Source organism: Felis catus, chromosome A1 (assembly GCF_018350175.1).
Source record: "Felis catus isolate Fca126 chromosome A1, F.catus_Fca126_mat1.0, whole genome shotgun sequence".
Taxonomy (NCBI): domain Eukaryota; kingdom Metazoa; phylum Chordata; class Mammalia; order Carnivora; family Felidae; genus Felis; species Felis catus.
Window position 1 is genome coordinate 132,612,764 of NC_058368.1, and position 18,900 is coordinate 132,631,663.

Below are 18,900 nucleotides of genomic sequence, written 5' to 3' on the forward strand. Positions count from 1 at the left end.
TGACCTGAAGTCAGATGCTTAACCAACTGAGCCAGCCATCCAGGCGCCCCTGAATTTATATACTTTAAAGGAGTAAATTTTATTTGCAATAAAGCTGTTTTTACAATAAATAAAAAACTAATTTAGACCCCCACCCCCAAAATGTAATGAATATAAAGCCTCTAAGGAAACTAAGAGGATTACATAGTTTTTATGATAGAGCAAGAAATTAACTACATGAGCCTAAGTACTGAAATACATTTGCTTAACCCATGTAAAAGATTTAAATTTTCTGGGTTATGTGGATTTTCCTGTTGCTATGGGCCTTTTTGTCTCGGGGTTCTTAGGCAGCCCTCTTGCTCAACTATAGACCCTAAGAGTTAAAACCAGAAAATGAAAAGACTACTTAACTCATGCTCTAACTAAAATCCATTGTTCTTATTTCTTATCACACTTTCTTGAGGCAATGATGAAGGTGTTGTGCAATGACCAGAACATTCCAACTGCTAGACTAGAAAAGCCCTGATAGCAAGGTAATGCCTAGAATACCACGCCCCTCAGATCCCTTTCCCTACCCTTTATACGTGCTGAAAACATACTGATCCCCAGCTGTGATCATGCACTGCCTCCAGGCTCTCTAGCACGTACCCCCTGAACCTCTGCCAGTAAAACTCTAGGTGTCCATCTTGTGGGAGGAGAGGTGGGCATGTGTAAAGATGGAGCCTGCCGCCTCCCCTGGCTGCTGGCACCCAAAGTTAATTTCTCCTTTCTCTTTTCCAAACCCTCCTCTCTTGAATTACTGGTTACTCTTGCAAGAAGTTTAGGACTTTATCTGAGTTTGTTCAGCAACAGTGTTGGCAAACCCAGCCAGGAGCTGTGCTTCTGACTGTGCAGCCCCCTTGAGATTCCAGGGGACAGAGCGGCTGGCCCTGCAGTGCAAGAGCTCACCTATTCCTTTCCTGAGTGAGCAACTGTGACAGATCATTTGATAGTCGAGTGGAATTATAATAATAATAATAACTATTATTATTATTATTAAAATCTATTGTATATATTTTCTTATAAACCACCATATCAAAAGTCTACATACTACATTGTATATACACTATGCATATGTACACTAGATGTATATATATATTTACATATATTTACGATAAGCCTCAAGTCACAAAATATCCAATATGCAAATATTTGGGACACAAATGAAGAAATTTGTAAAGATAAATATAACTGAACATTGTATAGCACTTTATACTTATGGGGTACTCTCCTGTAAAACTGTCTCCTTTAATTATCAAGACATCCTATAAGAGGCACCTGGGTAGCTCAGTCAGTTAAGCATCTGACTTCAGTTCAGGTCATGATCTCATAGTTCATGGGATGGAGACCCACATCAGGCTCTGTGCTGACAGCTCAGAGCCTGGAGTCTGCTTCGGATTCTGTGTCTCCCTCTCTTTCTGCCCCTCCCCTACTCGCTCTCTTTCTCTCTCTCTCTCAAAAATAAATATTAAAAAAAAAAGACAACCTACAAGATATGTACATATTTTTGTGATGTGTCAGGGAATCACAGAAAAGAAACCATCTTGGTTTTGTCTCAACTTACTGCAACTCTTTACAAATGAAGCACACAAAAATATTTGAAAGACACCTCTAGGAAGGTACTACCTGGCTAGAAGCCTTGATTAACACAGACAAGTGTCACAGGCAGCCTGGAAAAACCTTATGCTTGACAAACTGCAGTGGCCATTAGTGCTCACATGAATAAAAACTTGTATAAAATAACAATTGCTTTAACTTTGTGTGTAACATGAATCAGATGTGATAGGTTTTAGTAAAATGAAAGAATAAAAGCTTTGAGGGGTGCCCAGGTGGCTCAGTCGATTGAGTGTCCAACTCTTGATTCTGGCTCAGGTCATGATCCCAGGGTTGTGGGGTCGAGCCCTGCTTCAGGCTCTGCGCTGAGTCTGGAGCCTAGTTGAGATTCTCTCTCTCTCTCTCTCTCTCTCTCTCTCTCTTCCCCATTCCCACCTGTTGCGCATGTGCATGCTCACTCTTTCTCTCTCTCTCTAATATTAAAAAAAGAAATAAGGGGCGCCTGGGTGGCACAGTCAGTTAAGCGTCCGACTTCAGCCAGGTCACGATCTCGCGGTCCGTGAGTTCGAGCCCCGCGTTGGGCTCTGGGCTGATGGCTCAGAGCCTGGAGCCTGTTTCCGATTCTGTGTCTCCCTCTCTCTCTGCCCCTCCCCTGTTCATGCTTTGTCTCTCTCTGTCGCAAAAAAAAAAAAAAAAAAAAGTTGGAAAAAAAAAAAAGAAATAAAAAGAATAAAACCTTTTGTGGTTAAAGGGGAAAGTAGTAAGTAATTCAGTTACCCATGCTGGAGCATTAAATGAGTCTCAGCCTGCATATTCTCTTAATCCTCATTTTACCAACATTCATTATATCAAAGCAAACTCTGCGGGGAATGCAATCTCCCCATGTTCTGCATGCAGAGGGAGTAAACATGAGAGCCAAAAATAAAATTTCAATTTGCCATTTATTCAATATCATTACTAGAGCTAAACCAAGGGAGCTTAAAAAGCAAGCGTTAATGGAAAATACACAGCATCACTAAGGATTTCACACAACTACAAAACTCAGAGTGGGGGGAAAAAAACATCAGGTTAAATTGTTTCAACTAGAAACTAAATATATGAAAAATGCATTTCTATCCAGATAGTTTAAATCCAAATTCTTTGGGGAGTACTCTTAATTCAAATGACAACAAGGATCTAGTTTTTACTTAATTTTGCATGTAATTTATGAAAGTCATACTATTCTAAAATTTAAAGCCACTATAGTAGTATTAATTCTTAAAGTAAGAAATTAAAAATTGAAATCAGTCTATTTGTTGGATATACAGAACTTTATAATGTAATCCCATGAAGATAATCACATAATAGTAAAAATATAGACAAAGATATTAAGACAATGTCATCTATGGGGCGCCTGGGTGGCTCAGTCAGCTGGGTGGCTGACTTTGGCTTAGGTCATGATCTCAAAGCTTGTGAGTTCGAGCCCTGCGTCTGGCTCGGTGTTGAGAGCTCGGAGCCTGCTTTGGATTCTGTGTCTCCCTCTCTCTCTGTCCCTCTGCTGCTCATGCTCTGTCTCTCTCTCTCTCTCTCTCTCTTTCAAAAATAAATAAACATTGGGGCGCCTGGGTGGCGCAGTCGGTTAAGCGTCCGACTTCAGCCAGGTCACGATCTCTCGGTCCGTGGGTTTGAGCCCCGCGTCAGGCTCTGGGCTGATGGCTCGGAGCCTGGAGCCTGCTTCCGATTGTGTCTCCCTCTCTCTCTGCCCCTCCCCCATTCATGCTCTGTCTCTCTCTGTCCCACAAATAAATAAACGTTGAAAAAAATAATAAATAAATAAATAAATAAATAAATAAATAAATAAATAAATAAATATTAAAAAACAAAATTTAAAAAAAGACAATGTTTATCTAAGATTACAAAATTATCTGGCTAGGTAAGTAAATCATGGTCTAAAGTACTATGGAGCACTGTGTGGCCATTAAAAGCAGTGGCATATTAAAAAAAAACAACAGTGATATACATGTATGTTTAAAATAAAAATTTGATAGAGAGGATAAGACCCAAGGAATAGGAAGAGTATACTCTCTTTCATATCTACCTTTTAAGAAATCAAGTGATTGTGTTTGTTTTGTTTTGTTTTTAACTGCCTTCTTCAGTTTAAAGTCCAGGAAATGGTTTCTGAACCAATTTTGCATAGCTTCTGAATGTGGCATATTCCCTAATAAATGTCTGCCTACAGGACAGGGAATTTTTTGGCTCTCATTCATTGCCAATACAAGACTCTTCCCGAGAGCTTCTTAGTACAAATCTTGTGTGCCTGACCTAACTCTCCTCTATAGCTTAACATAAATGACATGACAGGAAAAATTAAACGCAGATCTTCAACACTGATTTATTGAGACTAAAAATGTCTCAAGAGCCAGTATTGAAAAATGTAATTATGTAGTAGTCAAATGTGGTAATAAATACTTAAGTCAAGCGCCACATACATGTATTAACAAGTATCAAAGAACTCAAAAACACTAAACATATACAAAAGTTAAAATAATACTGAAAATTATTTTCCTCTATGCAAGCATAAAAAAAAAAATTTGAAATCCCAAATTTCTCCTTTCCTCTCTGCAGGCATAAAGAAGAATTTGGAACCCCAGAGTACACGTAGCAAATGCAGTTAGAAGTAATCACCCCTTAAGTTACTTGTTTTGCAAGTTTTATTCACAGCAGATCTGCTTCTCTGGAAGCAAGGCATAACTACATTATTGTTCACAAGCCATTCCAGGTTTCTTCCATATCACATTCATTTCTGTTTCACAAATATCATGTGGACATATGACAGTTCAGACTTGGCAGCGTAAATCAGATTCTCACCAACTGCCAGAGTCACTTTCTCCAGAGTTTCATGAAGTTTTACGAAATAGTAATTTCTCTATGAAATACTCACCTTCATCTTTTAATTGGTCAGCTTTTCCCACATCTTCAGGCACTGAGTTTGAGAGAGGCAAAATATCATTCTGAAATTAAATAAAAGTCAATGTACAGAGTTTCCATTTACCTGCATAAAAAAGTCATCCCACAGAACTATAAATAATAATAAATAAATTGTATTACAGTAAATCACCTATATTTACACAGGATGAAATCTGGCTGTAAATAATAGGGTTACATAGACATAGGGGGAAAGTCCTTCCACATACGTTTTTTAGAAAAATGAGTATGTAGAATTTTTCTAGAAGATAATGGGCTAATATGAATCAAATTTTTTACTTGCTTTTCCTACATCAAAAAAACCCTACTTCATGAACAATATAAATAATCAGTATACAAAGAATAGGAATAGAAAATATATTCAAGAGATTATTTATATTAATAAAAATCTTGAAGCATAATGTTTAATATCTAAAGAGATATCCTAAGTCAAATTCACAGTTTATAAAAAGAAGCATTAATAATGTAACACTATTGTTTAAATATGTCCATACACACATATACATGCACACAGGCTAAAACAACAAAGACAGGAAAGGTCTAACGAGAAAGGTTAAAAGTAATATTTGGAGGTAAAATTTTCAGTTCCTTCCTTATATCTTTCCTTGTTGACCAATTTTTTAAAAACAATGGACATATATTAATTTATCATTAAAAAAAGGCAATGTAAATTTCCTGTTTTCAGTAGCTACTATCATCCTCAAACCTCTTTTGCATTACTAATGTTCAAACCGAAGGGGCATTCAGAAATATCTTGAGTAGCAATTGGAACACAATGTATTTTTCCATTTCTGAAAGATCTTTAAAAAAAAAAATTTTTTTTTTAATGTTTATTTATTTTTAAGAGAGAGAGAGTGCAAGCAGGGGAGGAGCACAGAGAGAGGGAGACAAAGAATCCAATCCAGGTTCCAGGCTCTGACCTGTCAGCACAGAGCCCAATGGGGGTTCAAACCCACGAAAGGTGAGTCATGACATGAGCTGAGGTCAGAGGCTTAACTGACTGAGCCACCACGCACCCCTTGAAAGATCTTTTTTAACTTGTGCTGCTTTTACACTTGACTCTGAAGTTCATAAATAAGTCTAAAATTTCCAAGAAAGCATAATTTGTAGCTAATATACCTATGTACCACATTTAGAATATATCCACCATTTATTTACTTTGAGAAAAACAGAGACAGCACGAGTGGGGAAGGGCAGAGAGAGGGGGAGAGAGAGAATCCCAAGCAGGCTCCGCACTGTCAGTGCAGAGCCCATGTGGGGCTCAAACCCACGAATCCATGAGATCATGACCTGAGCCAAAACCAAGAGTTGGATGCTTAACTGACTGAGCCACCCAGGCGTCCTTCACCATTATCTCTGTCTTGACCAAAGTTTCAATAAACTTGATAGCTCTAACTTTGGAAATATACTTCGCTAATTGCACACAAATATTCACAAGTACAAAATCATAAAGTATGTGAGTTGTTCTTATTTTTTTTAATCTTTCTATACTAATCAGTTTTTCTAAGCATAAAATATTGGAATAAAAATGTATAGAATACAAATAGGAATCCTTATAACTAGAGGTCACTACTTAAAACTGGCTACAGTCTCCTAGGATGTAAGTGTAGTTCAAGGACACATTATTGCCCTGCAGTACCTACTTTCAGGGTTTCTTCTATTTCACATCTTCTAATAATCCTGGGAAGTTAAGGGGAGGAGGGAGGGGAGTGACTTTTTGAGTCAGAAGAATGGCATATTGAGAAATGGACTCTAATCCATTCTGTCTTCTAAATTCTTCTGAATTATTTTAATGAAATTGCCACAGTTGTATAACTTTGAAAACTAATTCTCATATTCATTAAATGCATTTGAGCAGGCCATGATGTGGGGATGAGTGTTACCTGCCTTATATAAAAGGAATGAATCCATTTAGTATATAAACTTAATTGAGGGAAAAAACAGAAGAGAAAGACCAGTATCCTAAAACTAAAATGACAGAAATAACAACCATGGACACTTGGTGAGACAAATAACTTCAAATTTTATAAGTTTTTATTTTAAATCAATGAGTTAACATACAATATTATATTAATTTCAGGTGTACAATGGAGTGATTCAACAGCTGTATCCATCACCAGGTGACCATCACAGCAAGTGGACTCCTAATTTCCATTACCTATTTCCCCCATCTCCCCACGTACCTCCCCTCTGGTAGCCATCGGTTTGTTCTCTATAATTAAGAGTCTGTTTCTGAGTTTGTCTCTGTCTCCCTTTTTTATTTTCCCATGTTTGTTTGTTTTCGAAATTCCACATGAGTGAAATCATATGGGATTTGTCTTTCTCTGACTGACTTATCCGACTTACATTATACTCTAGCTTTGTCAATGTTTTTGCAAATGGCAAGATTTCATTCTTTTTTATTGCTGAAAAGAGGCAAATAATTTCCTTAATTATAACAATCTGTATGCTGCTCTGGGCAGGTTTAGACTCTGTCTGCTGTACTCTGCTAACAAAGACATACGTAATGAAGTTGCTGCTGTTAAATAAGGCAAACAAAGGAGTGACATCACAAATAATACTATACAGATACACAATGAAGCCAGGTTTAAGAACTTATATTTTTGGGAATGCAAGCTGGTGCAGCAACTCTGGAAAATAGTATGGAGGTTCCTTAAAAAACTAAAAATAGGGGCGCCTGGGTGGCGCAGTCGGTTAAGCGTCCGACTTCAGCCAGGTCACGATCTCGCGGTCCGTGAGTTTGAGCCCCGCGTCAGGCTCTGGGCTGATGGCTCAGAGCCTGGAGCCTGTTTCCGATTCTGTGTCTCCCTCTCTCTCTGCCCCTCCCCCGTTCATGCCCTGTCTCTCTCTGTCCCAAAAATAAATAAACGTTGAAAAAAAACCACTAAAAATAGAACTACCCTACGACCCAGCAATGGCACTGCTAGGCATTTATCCATGGGATACAGGTGTGCTGTTTCGAAGGGACACATGCACCCCCATGTTTATAGCAGCACTATCAACAATAGCCAAAGTATGGAAAGAGCCCAAATGTCCATTAATGGATGACTGGATAAAGAAAATTATATGTAAAAAAAAAGAAATTATATTTTTAAAATAGCAAGTCAAAAATGCTTACAGTTAAACACAATCAGAGAGAAAAAGTAAGACAGGCGTCAAAAAAAAAAAAAAAAAAAAAAAAGCTCTACTTAAACAGAGTGCAAAAAGTCAATTTGAGCTTTCTGGGAGGTAAAGAAAAATTCTGATCTCTTTAGTACTAAGTCACCAGTGACAAGAGCTAAGGAGTGAGCACCTCCAAGTGTTGTCTCCAGCAGAGGCCTCTTGGGCATCTAGGAGTTAAAGAAGTTTAGCTTCAGCCATGGGCATGTCCAGCCACTGAAATGGGGTTCCCTAAGGAGGCCAGAAACCCAGGCAATGAAAGAACCATAGCAACTGAAGTGAAGAAAAGGGGAATTCTCTGATGAGGAGTGCAGGGACACGTCACTATCTCCTTATATCTTTGTTATATAATTAGAATTCATCTGTGTGATAACTGCATTATTCTTTTTCCAAGAATAGAAAGAGAGAACAGTTTACTGCCAAACTGCCATCTTCATTGCAACTCTCAGAACCTCTTCTCACAAGTCCTAGAAACAGTCAATGTGGTATTCTCAGCAATGTCCCTGCCAGGCTTAAATATATACTACATGATTCAGCCTCTCTCCTGAGTGCCTCCTTCTGTACTGAAGCTTGAATACAGAACTAGAATAACAAAATGAGTTCATGAGGCATCAAAATGTAACCAAAAAACACATGGGAGATCACCCTGGGGCCCTAAACTCAGTCACCTTAAAATTTTCAAATTTATGGTCATGTTCCCTGAAAAGGCCAGAAACCAGAGACGATGTAAACAGTTCTCAAGAGCAGACATCAGAAACTTGGTTTTCAGTGTTACGTTTGCACATTGAGCCTGAACCTTCCCTTGTTTTAAAGAGGCCTTACAATGGCCAATTTGATGAAATCTGCTTCAAAGTGATGATTCAATTTCTGATGAATCTATTTCTACGTAGTTGCTGCGTAAGCAGGAAAATCTTGTTTTTATCTTTTATTCAATGCTTTAGGGGAATGTTAATACAGATGTCAGAAATCTAAAAATGCTCAGATAATATAAAGGACTTAAAAAGTACATCATTAAATATAAAAGAAGGTGAGAGAATGAGAATAGCTACTAATATGAAAATCTAAAAGCACATTAAAAGAGTTATATTTTAGTTCCCAAATCATATCCATGTGAACTATCTACCTTACACCTAGGGAGAAGTTAGGTACTTAAAGGCCTGGCCCATAAAATATTAAGAACTCAACATAATATTGTAGTCATATTTAAATCAGATACTAATAGAAAACAATGACAGCTTACCTTACAGAAGGAATTGCTGAACATTTCTGTCAAAGGCTGTGAAACTGCAAGATGAGTATCTTCTGGGCTGATTTTAAAAACTGTCTCCAAGCACTGAATTGCAACTTGAAATAAATTTGAATAGTGAAAAAGAAAATTAGCAACCTAAAAAAAGAAACAACCTCTTTTTTTCTGGTAGAAATCTGCACTCCGTGCAATCTGTGGTAATTCAGTATTTATGATCACAGAACATAAGGAAAACTAAATGGTTCAGCTACATAGAGACTTCTGTTTATAGATCAGCTGTTGAAGGAAGACAACTTGATTTCTTATTCCTCACTTAAAGAAAGATGTTACCTAGAATATAATTTCTCAATATATCTATTACATCATATTCTTGCTGAAGCCAGTCACTAACAGTAAGTTATTCCTCCCTGCCAATATCTATTATCCACCAATGTTCTAATGTTTTGAATAAAACAAACAAAAAAAATCTTCTTTCTTTTATGTGAGAAACAGAATTCTCAACCTGACCAAAAACAGTAACAGAAACAGCACTAAATATTAATCCTGGTATATTTACTTAGATAGATAGGCTGGCTTTAAAATTCATTCATGCATACAAATTTACCCTAAGCACCTACTACGTGCAAGATGGTAGAAATACAGCAGTTAATCTAAAGACAAAAATCACTATTCATGTGATGAAGCTTACATTTATTTTTTTTTTATTTTTATTTTTTTTTATTTTTTGGGACAGAGAGAGACAGAGCATGAACGGGGGAGGGGCAGAGGGAGAGGGAAACACAGAACCGGAAACAGGCTCCAGGCTCTGAGCCATCAGCCCAGAGCCCGACGGCAGGGCTCGAACCCACGGACCACGAGATCGTGACCTGGCTGAAGTCGGAGGCTTAACCGACTGCGCCACCCAGGCGCCCCTGAAGCTTACATTTAATAGAAGGAGTCAGAGAAACACAAAAGTACACAGCATGTTAAATGGTGATAAGGTGTGTCATCTGCATTTGGTATATAACAAGATAACTGATATAGCGAGGGTATGGACAGGGTAGAAAGACATGATGGGAGGTGATGCTAGAAAGCAAGTCTGTTATTGGATGACAAGGCACCTCACATAACATTCTTAAAGAATGTGCACTTCACACTACGGGCAAATGGAGAGCCATTAAAGAACTCAGTGAAGGAGAATAACATAACTGGATTTGTGTTTAGAACTACAAGTCTGTGAATGGATAAAGAAGATGTGGTGGATATATAAAATGGAGTATTACTTGGCAATCAAAAAGAATGAAATCTTGCCATTTGCAACTACGTGGATGGAACTAAAGGGTATTATGCTAAGTGACATTAGTCAGAGAAAGACAAGTGTCATATGACTTCACTCATATGAGTACTTTAAGACACAGAACAGATGAACATAAGGGAAGGGAAGCAAAAATAATATAAAAAGAGGGAGGGGACAAAACATAAGAGACTCTTAAATATGGAGAACAAACAGAGGGGTTATGGGAGGGGGGATGGGCTAAATGGGCAAGGGGCATTAAGGAATCTACTCCTGAAATTATTGTTGCACTATCTGCTAATTTGGATGTAAATTTAAAAAACAAAATTAATTTAAAAAAGAAAAAAAAAAAAGAACTACAAGTCTGATAGGAATGCAGAGAATGAATTAGAATAAGACAAGCTGAAGGAGAAAATGGAAGCAGAAAACCAAGTGGGTTCTTACTTAAACGATCTAAACATAAGGAGTCCAAACCAGGGCAATCACAGGGAAGAAAGATAACCTGTCCTCTCTACAAGTACTCACTGAGGTGAATGGAGGCAGATTCTCATCTTGAGAATTCTCTCCTTTGAAAAGGAGTTCTCTCCTGGCTCCACAAGATGAGAATGTAGCCACAGTGTCCAGTGTACTTCCAAGCAGTATGGAATAGATTCACAAATATTTATGTATGACTTTCATTATTATTTGTATGCAATATATTTAAACTAAAAACACAACAGAACAAAAACACTTCACCCGTTACTCTCACCTCCATGCCCCACCTCTGACAACCACCAATCTCTTTTCTGTATCTATGTGCTTGCTTTGTTTATTTATTAGCATTGCACATATAAGAGAGATCATAGAGTATTCATCACCCTCTGTCTGATTATAGATTCATTGATACTTGTGTATGACTTTTAAAGGATACATTATGTATTAATTATGGCCCTGAGAAAAACACCTCTGTCATAATAGAAATACTATTACTATCACTATCCACAGAACAATTCTCCTTAGAAAAGGGACTGAATTGGGGCACCTGGGTGGCTCAGTCACTTAAGCGTCCAACTTTGGCTCAGGTCATGATCTCATGGTTTGTGAGTCTGAGCCCTGTATCAGGCTTTCTGCTCTCAGCAAAGAGCCAGCTTCAGATCCTCTCCCTCTCTCTCTGCCCCTCCCCTGCACGCGCTTTCTCTCCCTATCAAAAATAAATAAACATTGGGGCACCTGGGTGGCTCAGTGGGTTAAGTGTCTGACTTCAGCTGGGGTCATGATCTCGCGGTCTGTGAGTTCAAGCCCTGCATCAGGCTCTGTGCTGACAGCTAGAGCCTGGAGCCTGTTTCAGATTCTGTGGCTCCCTCTCTCTCTGCCCCTCTTCCGCTCACACTCTTGTCTCTCTCTCTCAAAAATATAAACATTAAAAAATTTTTAAATAAATAAATAAACACTAATAAGCAACTAAGTTACCAACCACAAGAAGTCAGAGTGCCTTTAACATAGAAAATAATCTGCTGTTTACCCATTCCTCATCCTCTCAATTTCTATTCTTGCCTAGCACTTGTTTTCACACTTTAGTTGCTCCAGCACTAAAAACATTGGGCTACAAGAAAATATGCTCCCGCTGCCATGAAGTCAGTTAATGTAAACCACAACAATAATAATGGTAAATGTGTCTGTTTATGTGTATATATTGATTCTTGATCAATATCTTTCCTCCCTGATCAGACTGGTCATTTCCTTTACTGTACCATGTAAACTCATACTGGTACATGTTTCTATTATTTTACTTATCATACTATAGGACATGCTCTTAAATGTCTATCTCCCACATTAGACTGTCTCCATGAGGATAAGGCCTATACCTTATTCATCTCTGACTTTAACATATATGGCAAATAGTAGGTATTCAATAAAGTTAATCTACTTCTTTGTTTACAATGGAAGGATAGTTAAATTACAGAGGAAATAACAACAATAAAATCTGTAGAGTAGGGCCCTTCTGCGCTCCAGAACATTAGTTCACAGCCACGGGAAAAAAGGATAGTCCACAACCAAGTCTTTAACCAAAAACCAGAGTATGTAACTTCAGTGCTAAACACTGACAGGTGAAAAGTCCATGTGGTAACTAAGGGATTTTTATGCTCTATCTTGTTGAGGCAATTCAGTCTAGCTCCTTTATCTCTGTGGCCACTGATCTTAAAACACATGTCTTGTACATACTAGACACAATTAAATATCATTAAAGGAGGTGGATGTTTTGTTTTAAACACAATTATTTGCTGTGTGTTTTTTCAAACCGCTTTACTGAAGTATGGTTGACATATGAAAAGCTATTCATATTTAACATCTATAACTCGATGAATTTGAGGATCAGTATACACCTGTGGAACCATTACCACCATTGAATCCAGAGACATACTCATCACCTCCCAAAGTTTGCTCTTATCACTTTTATTATGTGTGTTGTAAGAACACTTAACCTAGGTTCTATATTCCTACCAAATTTTAAGTATATAACAACTGATGATAAGCACTGTGAAGAGTAGTAAGCCTCTAGAACTTGATTATCTTGCATAAGTGAAACTTTGTACTCTTTGACAATCACCTCCCCATTTTCTCCTTCCCCGGCTCTGGCAACCACCATTCTGCTCCCTGCTTCTATGAGTTTGACTATTTTAGATTCTCTGTATAAGCAAAAAGAATTGTTTGATAGGTAAACCTAGCTGCCAAAGTGTTTAACCTTGATGATGTTAGTGTAGATGGATAGATTGAGGCAAAGGCCCAACTGGAACGGGTTCAAGAAAAAAGAGAAGGAGGGGAATTAGAAAAGGCATAGACTGCTCTTTCAAAGAGTTTTCCAGCAAAAGGAAGACAAAAAAGCATGAAGTATTATGTGGGGTGAGGGTAATATGGCAAAAACTCAGGACTACCTTATTATTTATCCAGCCAAAAAAAATTAAATAACCTAGGTACAATAATTTATCTTACTTTTACCTCAAGATTCTCACTTATGAAACAAGGATTATTACATTCAATCCTCCTTTGAGGAGGTCGTACTCATGAATAAGTCGTACGCTATAAACAAATACTGTATATAAATATTGTTCCCCTTTAGCACCAAACAATAATAGTGTGTTTGGTACTGATGAGGAGAAGGACAGTGAAGAACTCTACTCAACACCTACCACATCCTACCTGTTCAGCACTTTATTCAAAAGTTTCCATACTCTAGTTACCTGCCATGACTGATTCTGATTCTCCTAACAAATCTGTCTGATGGAGAAGAGGCAGACAGTTTCCCTCAACAGACTTAGAAATAAAGATATAGTCCAACTAACTGATATGCCCAGGATCACTCGATTCATTCAATTCACCAATTCAATTCAACCCATGTTTACTGTACTTACGCTATATTACATGCAGTTCAATGTGTCAGGTACTTTTGTACATGCGCTAGATAGATTAGTGAATAAAACAGAAAAGATCTCTGACCTCTTGGGGCTGACATTCAGGGACAGGGGTGAAGAGCTAGGCTATAAGCAATAAAAAGTAGAGAAGGGTGAAGATATGGGAGTATGGAGAGCAAAGCAGGAAAGCAGATTCCAGATGTAACAGCGTGCCCAGGGTACACCTCATTCAGAAAACAGATTTGACAAAGACTCAAAGAAGATGGGGGTATTACCATTATCTAGAAGAACAACATTCTAAGCAGAAAAAATAACCAGAACAGAAGCCCTTAGGAAAGAGGATTTTGTGTATTCAGAGTTAGGAAGCCAATTTGCCTAAAGCCAAATGAGAAAGGGGAAGAGTCTGTGAACAACACATCACAGAAGCCTGAGTTATATAAATACTTTAAACAATGACTAAGTAGCATGAAGAAGTCACTGCAAGATTTTGAGTAGAGAAATGATAGGCTCTTTTTTTTAAGATTTTATTTTTTTAATTTTTAAGTGTGGGAAAGAGACAGAGACAGAGCATGAGCAGTGGAGGGCAGAGAGAGAGGGAGAGACAAAATCCAAAGCAGGCTCCAGGCTCCGAGCTGTCAGCACAGAGCCGGACGCGGGGTTCGAGTTCACAAAGTCCAAGATCATGACCTGAGCAGAAGTTGGATGCTTAATGGACTAAGCCATGCAGGCGCCCCTTAAGATTTTATTTTCATGTAATGTCTACACCCACGTGAGGCTGGAACTTACAACCATGAGATCAAGAGTCGCACATTCCACTGACTGAGCCACCCAGGGGCCCCTGACATACTGTTTTAAAATATCAATGGTAGCTATATTGGGAATAGTCAACAAAGCTGCAAGGACAAAAGCAGAGAGATCAGTTGGAAGCTATTACATTAAAAAAGATGAGAAGTACTTAATTATATCCATGGGTGACATCAGTGGAGATGGGAAGAAACAGTTAAGACTCTAATTTTGAAGGTACAGCCAACAGGATTTACTAAATGATTAAAGGCAGAGTCCAAGAGAAAGAGTTCAGAATTCGATGCCCAAGTTTGGGGCCTAAGCAACTGAAAAGATAGAGTTGCCATCAACTGAGATAAGGAACAGATTTTGGGTGGGAGGATCAGGAGTTCAGTCTTGGAAATGTTCACTTTGAGATGCCTATTACACATAGAAGTAGAGATATCTAGTAGGCAGTTGGATATAAAAATCTGCAGTTCAGAAGGAAGGTCTTAGTTAAATGCCAAGAAACTGAATGACATCATCAAAAAAGTAAGTGTAGGGGCACCTGGGTGGCTCAGTCAGTTAACTGTCCAACTTCGGCACAGGACATGATTTTATGGTTTGTGAGTTCAAGCCCCGTGTCAGGCTCTGTGCTGACAGCTCAGAGCCTGGAGCCTGCTTGGGATTCTGTGTCTCCTTCTCTCTCTCCCCCTCCCTCACTCACACTCTGTCTCTCTTTGTCTCTCAAAAATGAATAAACGTTTTAAAAAAAAAAACATAAGCATAGATAATGAAGAGAAGATCAAGCACTAGACCTTGGGCACTCCAGGTCAGGGAAGAGATGAGAAACTAGCAAAGGAGACAGAAGGAGCAAGCAATAAGAAGAAAACCAAGAGAATGTGAGGAGGTATCCTGGAAGCCAAGTGAATCAAATATATGACAGCGGGGCAGGGGTGGGGGCTGTGAGATGAGGGATATCATCAGCTTTATCAACAGCAGCTAAAAAGACACATGAAGACTGACAACTGATCACTGAACTAAATAACTCAGCAATTACTGATGACTTTGATGAGAAGACTATGGGTGGAGAGGCTGAAGCAAAGGCCAAACTGGAATGGGTACAAGAAAGAATAAGAGAGGAATTTTAAAAAGTATAGATAATTCTTTCAACGAGGTTTCTAGCAAAAGCAAGACAATAAAAGTAGGCAGTAGTTTGGAAGTAGGGGGTAATATGGCAAGAGTAATTAGCTGTTGTTTTTGTTTTTTTAGGAAGTGAGAAACAATGAAAAGTATATTCTGATAAAAATGATCCAACACAGAGTGAAAATTTGCTGATGTAAGACAAGAAGGGTAGAATAACTAGAGCGATATCCCAGAGTAGGTGAGACAGGATGGAATCAGACCCAGTGTGCCAGTAAAGAGGTTCCACTTAGAAAAGACAATGGATAGTTCATCTGTGGTATCTTAATCTTGTTTTAGCCTCTCTAACAGAATACCATAGACTGGGTGGCTTATAAGCAACAGAAATGTATTTCTCATAGTTCTGGAGGCTGGGAAGTCCAAGATTAAGGTGCTGGTAAATTCAATGTCTAATGAGAACCTGCCTTCTGGTTCATCGATGGTACCTCTTCACTGTGTCCTCACATGGTAGAAAGAGTAAAGGAATTCTTTGGGGTCACTTTATAAGAGCACTAACTTCAATCATGAAGGCTCCACCTCCTAATACCCTCACACTGGGCATTAGATTTCAACATATGAATTTTGAGAAAACACAAACATTTAGTCCATAGTATATAATAGTTAGCCAAGCAAGCAGAATATGTAGGGGTGTACAGGCTGGTGGGTGGGTAGGTGGGGTAGGGGGAGTCTGTGGAAGTTGTTTTCTTATTCCTTCAATTATCTTGGTAGGGTAAGAAGGAAGCTCATGAACTAAAAGTGAGTACAGAGGAGGAGATTTCAGAGTTTGAGAAGATGGGAGAAAGTGTTAAAGTGGTGGTCTAGGAGAGCAAAGTGTGAATGAACTTGGAAGAGACAGTGTGATTGCCAGGCAGCATGACAGGTCCACTTGAGGCTCATGATGATGAAATCAAAGTGGGATCAATTGGCAAAGTTATAGGTTTTGCTCCATCTATACAAAGTCACATGGACATGAGCACAGAGTAGGTGGAGAGCTAAATTTAAACAAGGTTGGGTTTTACAAGAAAGGGAGAGATGTACAATGCATGAACATAATTATGAACCATGGTATTTAAATGGGGTAAGAAAAGGGGTATGAAAGGTAAGGGATCAACATACTGGAGGTATCGGTAGGGTCAAGAATTGTTGAGGTAGCGATTTTAGAGGGAGTGAGTTGGAAAGACAGGCAGTAGTGGTCAGGAAGTGTTATGTTGACGATAGAGATTATGGGGAGAATGCAGTTTCAGTAATGATAATGTCCAGGGAAGAGTTTCTCACCCTTGGCACTGCTGACATTTTGGACTTTGTTCTGGGGTCCATCCTGTGCATTATAGTATGTTTAGCAATTTCCAAGGCCTCTATCCACTAGGTGCCATAAAGCAGCCCCCCACTGGTGACAATCAAAAATATCTCCAGATGTTGCAAAATCATCCTGAGTTGAGAACCACTAGTCTAGGGTATGGCCAAACAGCTGAGTGGTTGAGATCACTGGAGGAAAGGCCAAGTATTGAGAGAACTCAAAGAATCACCTATGAGTACACTGCAACTGCCAAGAATTAAGACAGGAGTAGTACTAGAAAGAGTGACAGAGGGCAGGAGCCACATGAAGTAGATGTTGGTAGATGATGACAATTAGATGTGGGTGACAAAATCTGATGAAAAAGCTCAAAGCTGATAAGGCTATAATTCTTCACCACTATGGTAAGGCTGGTGCTAGAACTCAGGCTCCTTTCCTAGAGCTTTTTTAAATGTCTAGAAGGTGGGCAGACTTCTCCACATGATTTCATACTCAATTAAATTAGACTCACAGAGTCAAAAATAGGGGTCGGTCAAAAACAATTGGCACTATTTCTGACTGCCATACATAACAAACAGATGAAGGCACATATTTTTGGCTGAAGACCATCCTAAAAATAGGGCATAACATCTTGATTTTTAGAAACCTCTCAATTTTCTTTCTGGCCCTTAAAAGTATTATACTGCTTTGATTAGGAAAGAAACATCTTTTATTAAATAATTGCATTTATGTGTTTATTACTGAGAAACCATAACCAACACTTTCTTTAGATAACCAGTCACCTTTACCTTCACATAGTCTAACTGAGGACAAAAAGATTTTAATATGAAATGAACCAACTGCAATGTTCTCCAACTGTGTGTCACCTGCTCCTCTCACTGCCACCTGGAAAGACAGCATCTCACCAGATTGCAAGCAGATTTAGAGCAAATGCCGATTTTCATCCCCACCTCTTAAAAGCATATTCACAATGGAAGTGCCTACTGAAATTAATAGAGGGATCCCCTTTATAGGAGAAATAGCTTCAAGATGACAAAATCAAATTGTATAACTTATTAAATTCTCCCAAATGCACTGTCTCATTGCAATAATTAAGTCTTTAGGCCACAAGGAAGGTATACTCATTGAACCTCCACAAGCTCATCTGCAGAATTCAATCTTTCCATGGTTATAGTGAATTTAATTTTTATAATGCATAAATGTGAAGCAGAAAAGATGGTGTCAAGGAAACACATGATGCTTTCATGCAAGTCTCACTCAACTTTACAGATTACCAAATCTAATATTTAAAGCTTACATAAAACAAGGGTAAAATCCTCTCATTTTCAAGTGTCCAAATAGAACGTTGTTAGAGTTTAATTGTGATGTAATTATTAGACTTTTACATACTGCTTTTATGATGACTAAGGTATTTTCAAATATCAATCCTAAACGAGATGCTTTCCTATCAGGAAGACACAAGATCTTCAGAATAAAAACCAGGATTTAAATGTCAGCTTTGCCACATTTCGCTGTTATGTTACTTAATCTATCTGGTTTCATTTATTATCTGTTAAATGAGGATAATACTAACTTGGCAGTTACTATAAAAAAAAAAATTCCCCAGAGTGTGAACAGCATAGTTCTGACACCTACTAGGTCCTCAATAAGTGAATTACAGTCCTCCTATTGTATTGTTAATTAAAACCAAACAAGCCTCAGAGAATGGACACAGGATCTCTCTTCTCGAAAGATCAACAAAACATTATCATTTTGTTATTATAGGTCATAAAGTCAGGCTTATAGCTATTTTAGTCTTTATTTATAATACAAATGAACAAAAAGCGCTCATGCCTACCTTCCAAACTTTCTTGTTCATCCGAAGTATAAGCATCCATCTGACTTTGTTCCCGTAAGAAACGAATAACTGCATAAACTAAGTGCTTGATAGATGACATTTTAAAAGCTTAAATGCTTTTCCTTGATAAGAAAAAGGAAAACACTGATCTAAGTTATTTTAAAGAATTAGGAAAGTTATAAATAACAAGGGTTATAAACTACATCAAAAGTAAAAAGCAAA

The 18,900-nt window shown here is 38.2% G+C and overlaps 1 protein-coding gene across 2 annotated transcripts in view; it reads right to left on the minus strand.

Annotated features, from left to right (window-relative positions):
* The window catches only part of SGTB (small glutamine rich tetratricopeptide repeat co-chaperone beta), a 46,620-nt gene that overhangs the window by 26,187 nt on the left and 1,533 nt on the right, over positions 1–18,900 (minus strand). For both annotated transcript variants that reach the window (XM_011284029.4, XM_003981021.6), the window contains exons 2-4: positions 18,679–18,800; positions 8,936–9,039; positions 4,493–4,562 (exon numbers count right to left, since the gene is read on the minus strand). In XM_011284029.4, coding sequence (XP_011282331.1) covers positions 4,493–4,562; positions 8,936–9,039; positions 18,679–18,778 — 274 coding nt within the window. In that variant the 5' untranslated portion in view covers positions 18,779–18,800. The remainder of the gene's footprint in view (positions 1–4,492; positions 4,563–8,935; positions 9,040–18,678; positions 18,801–18,900) is intronic.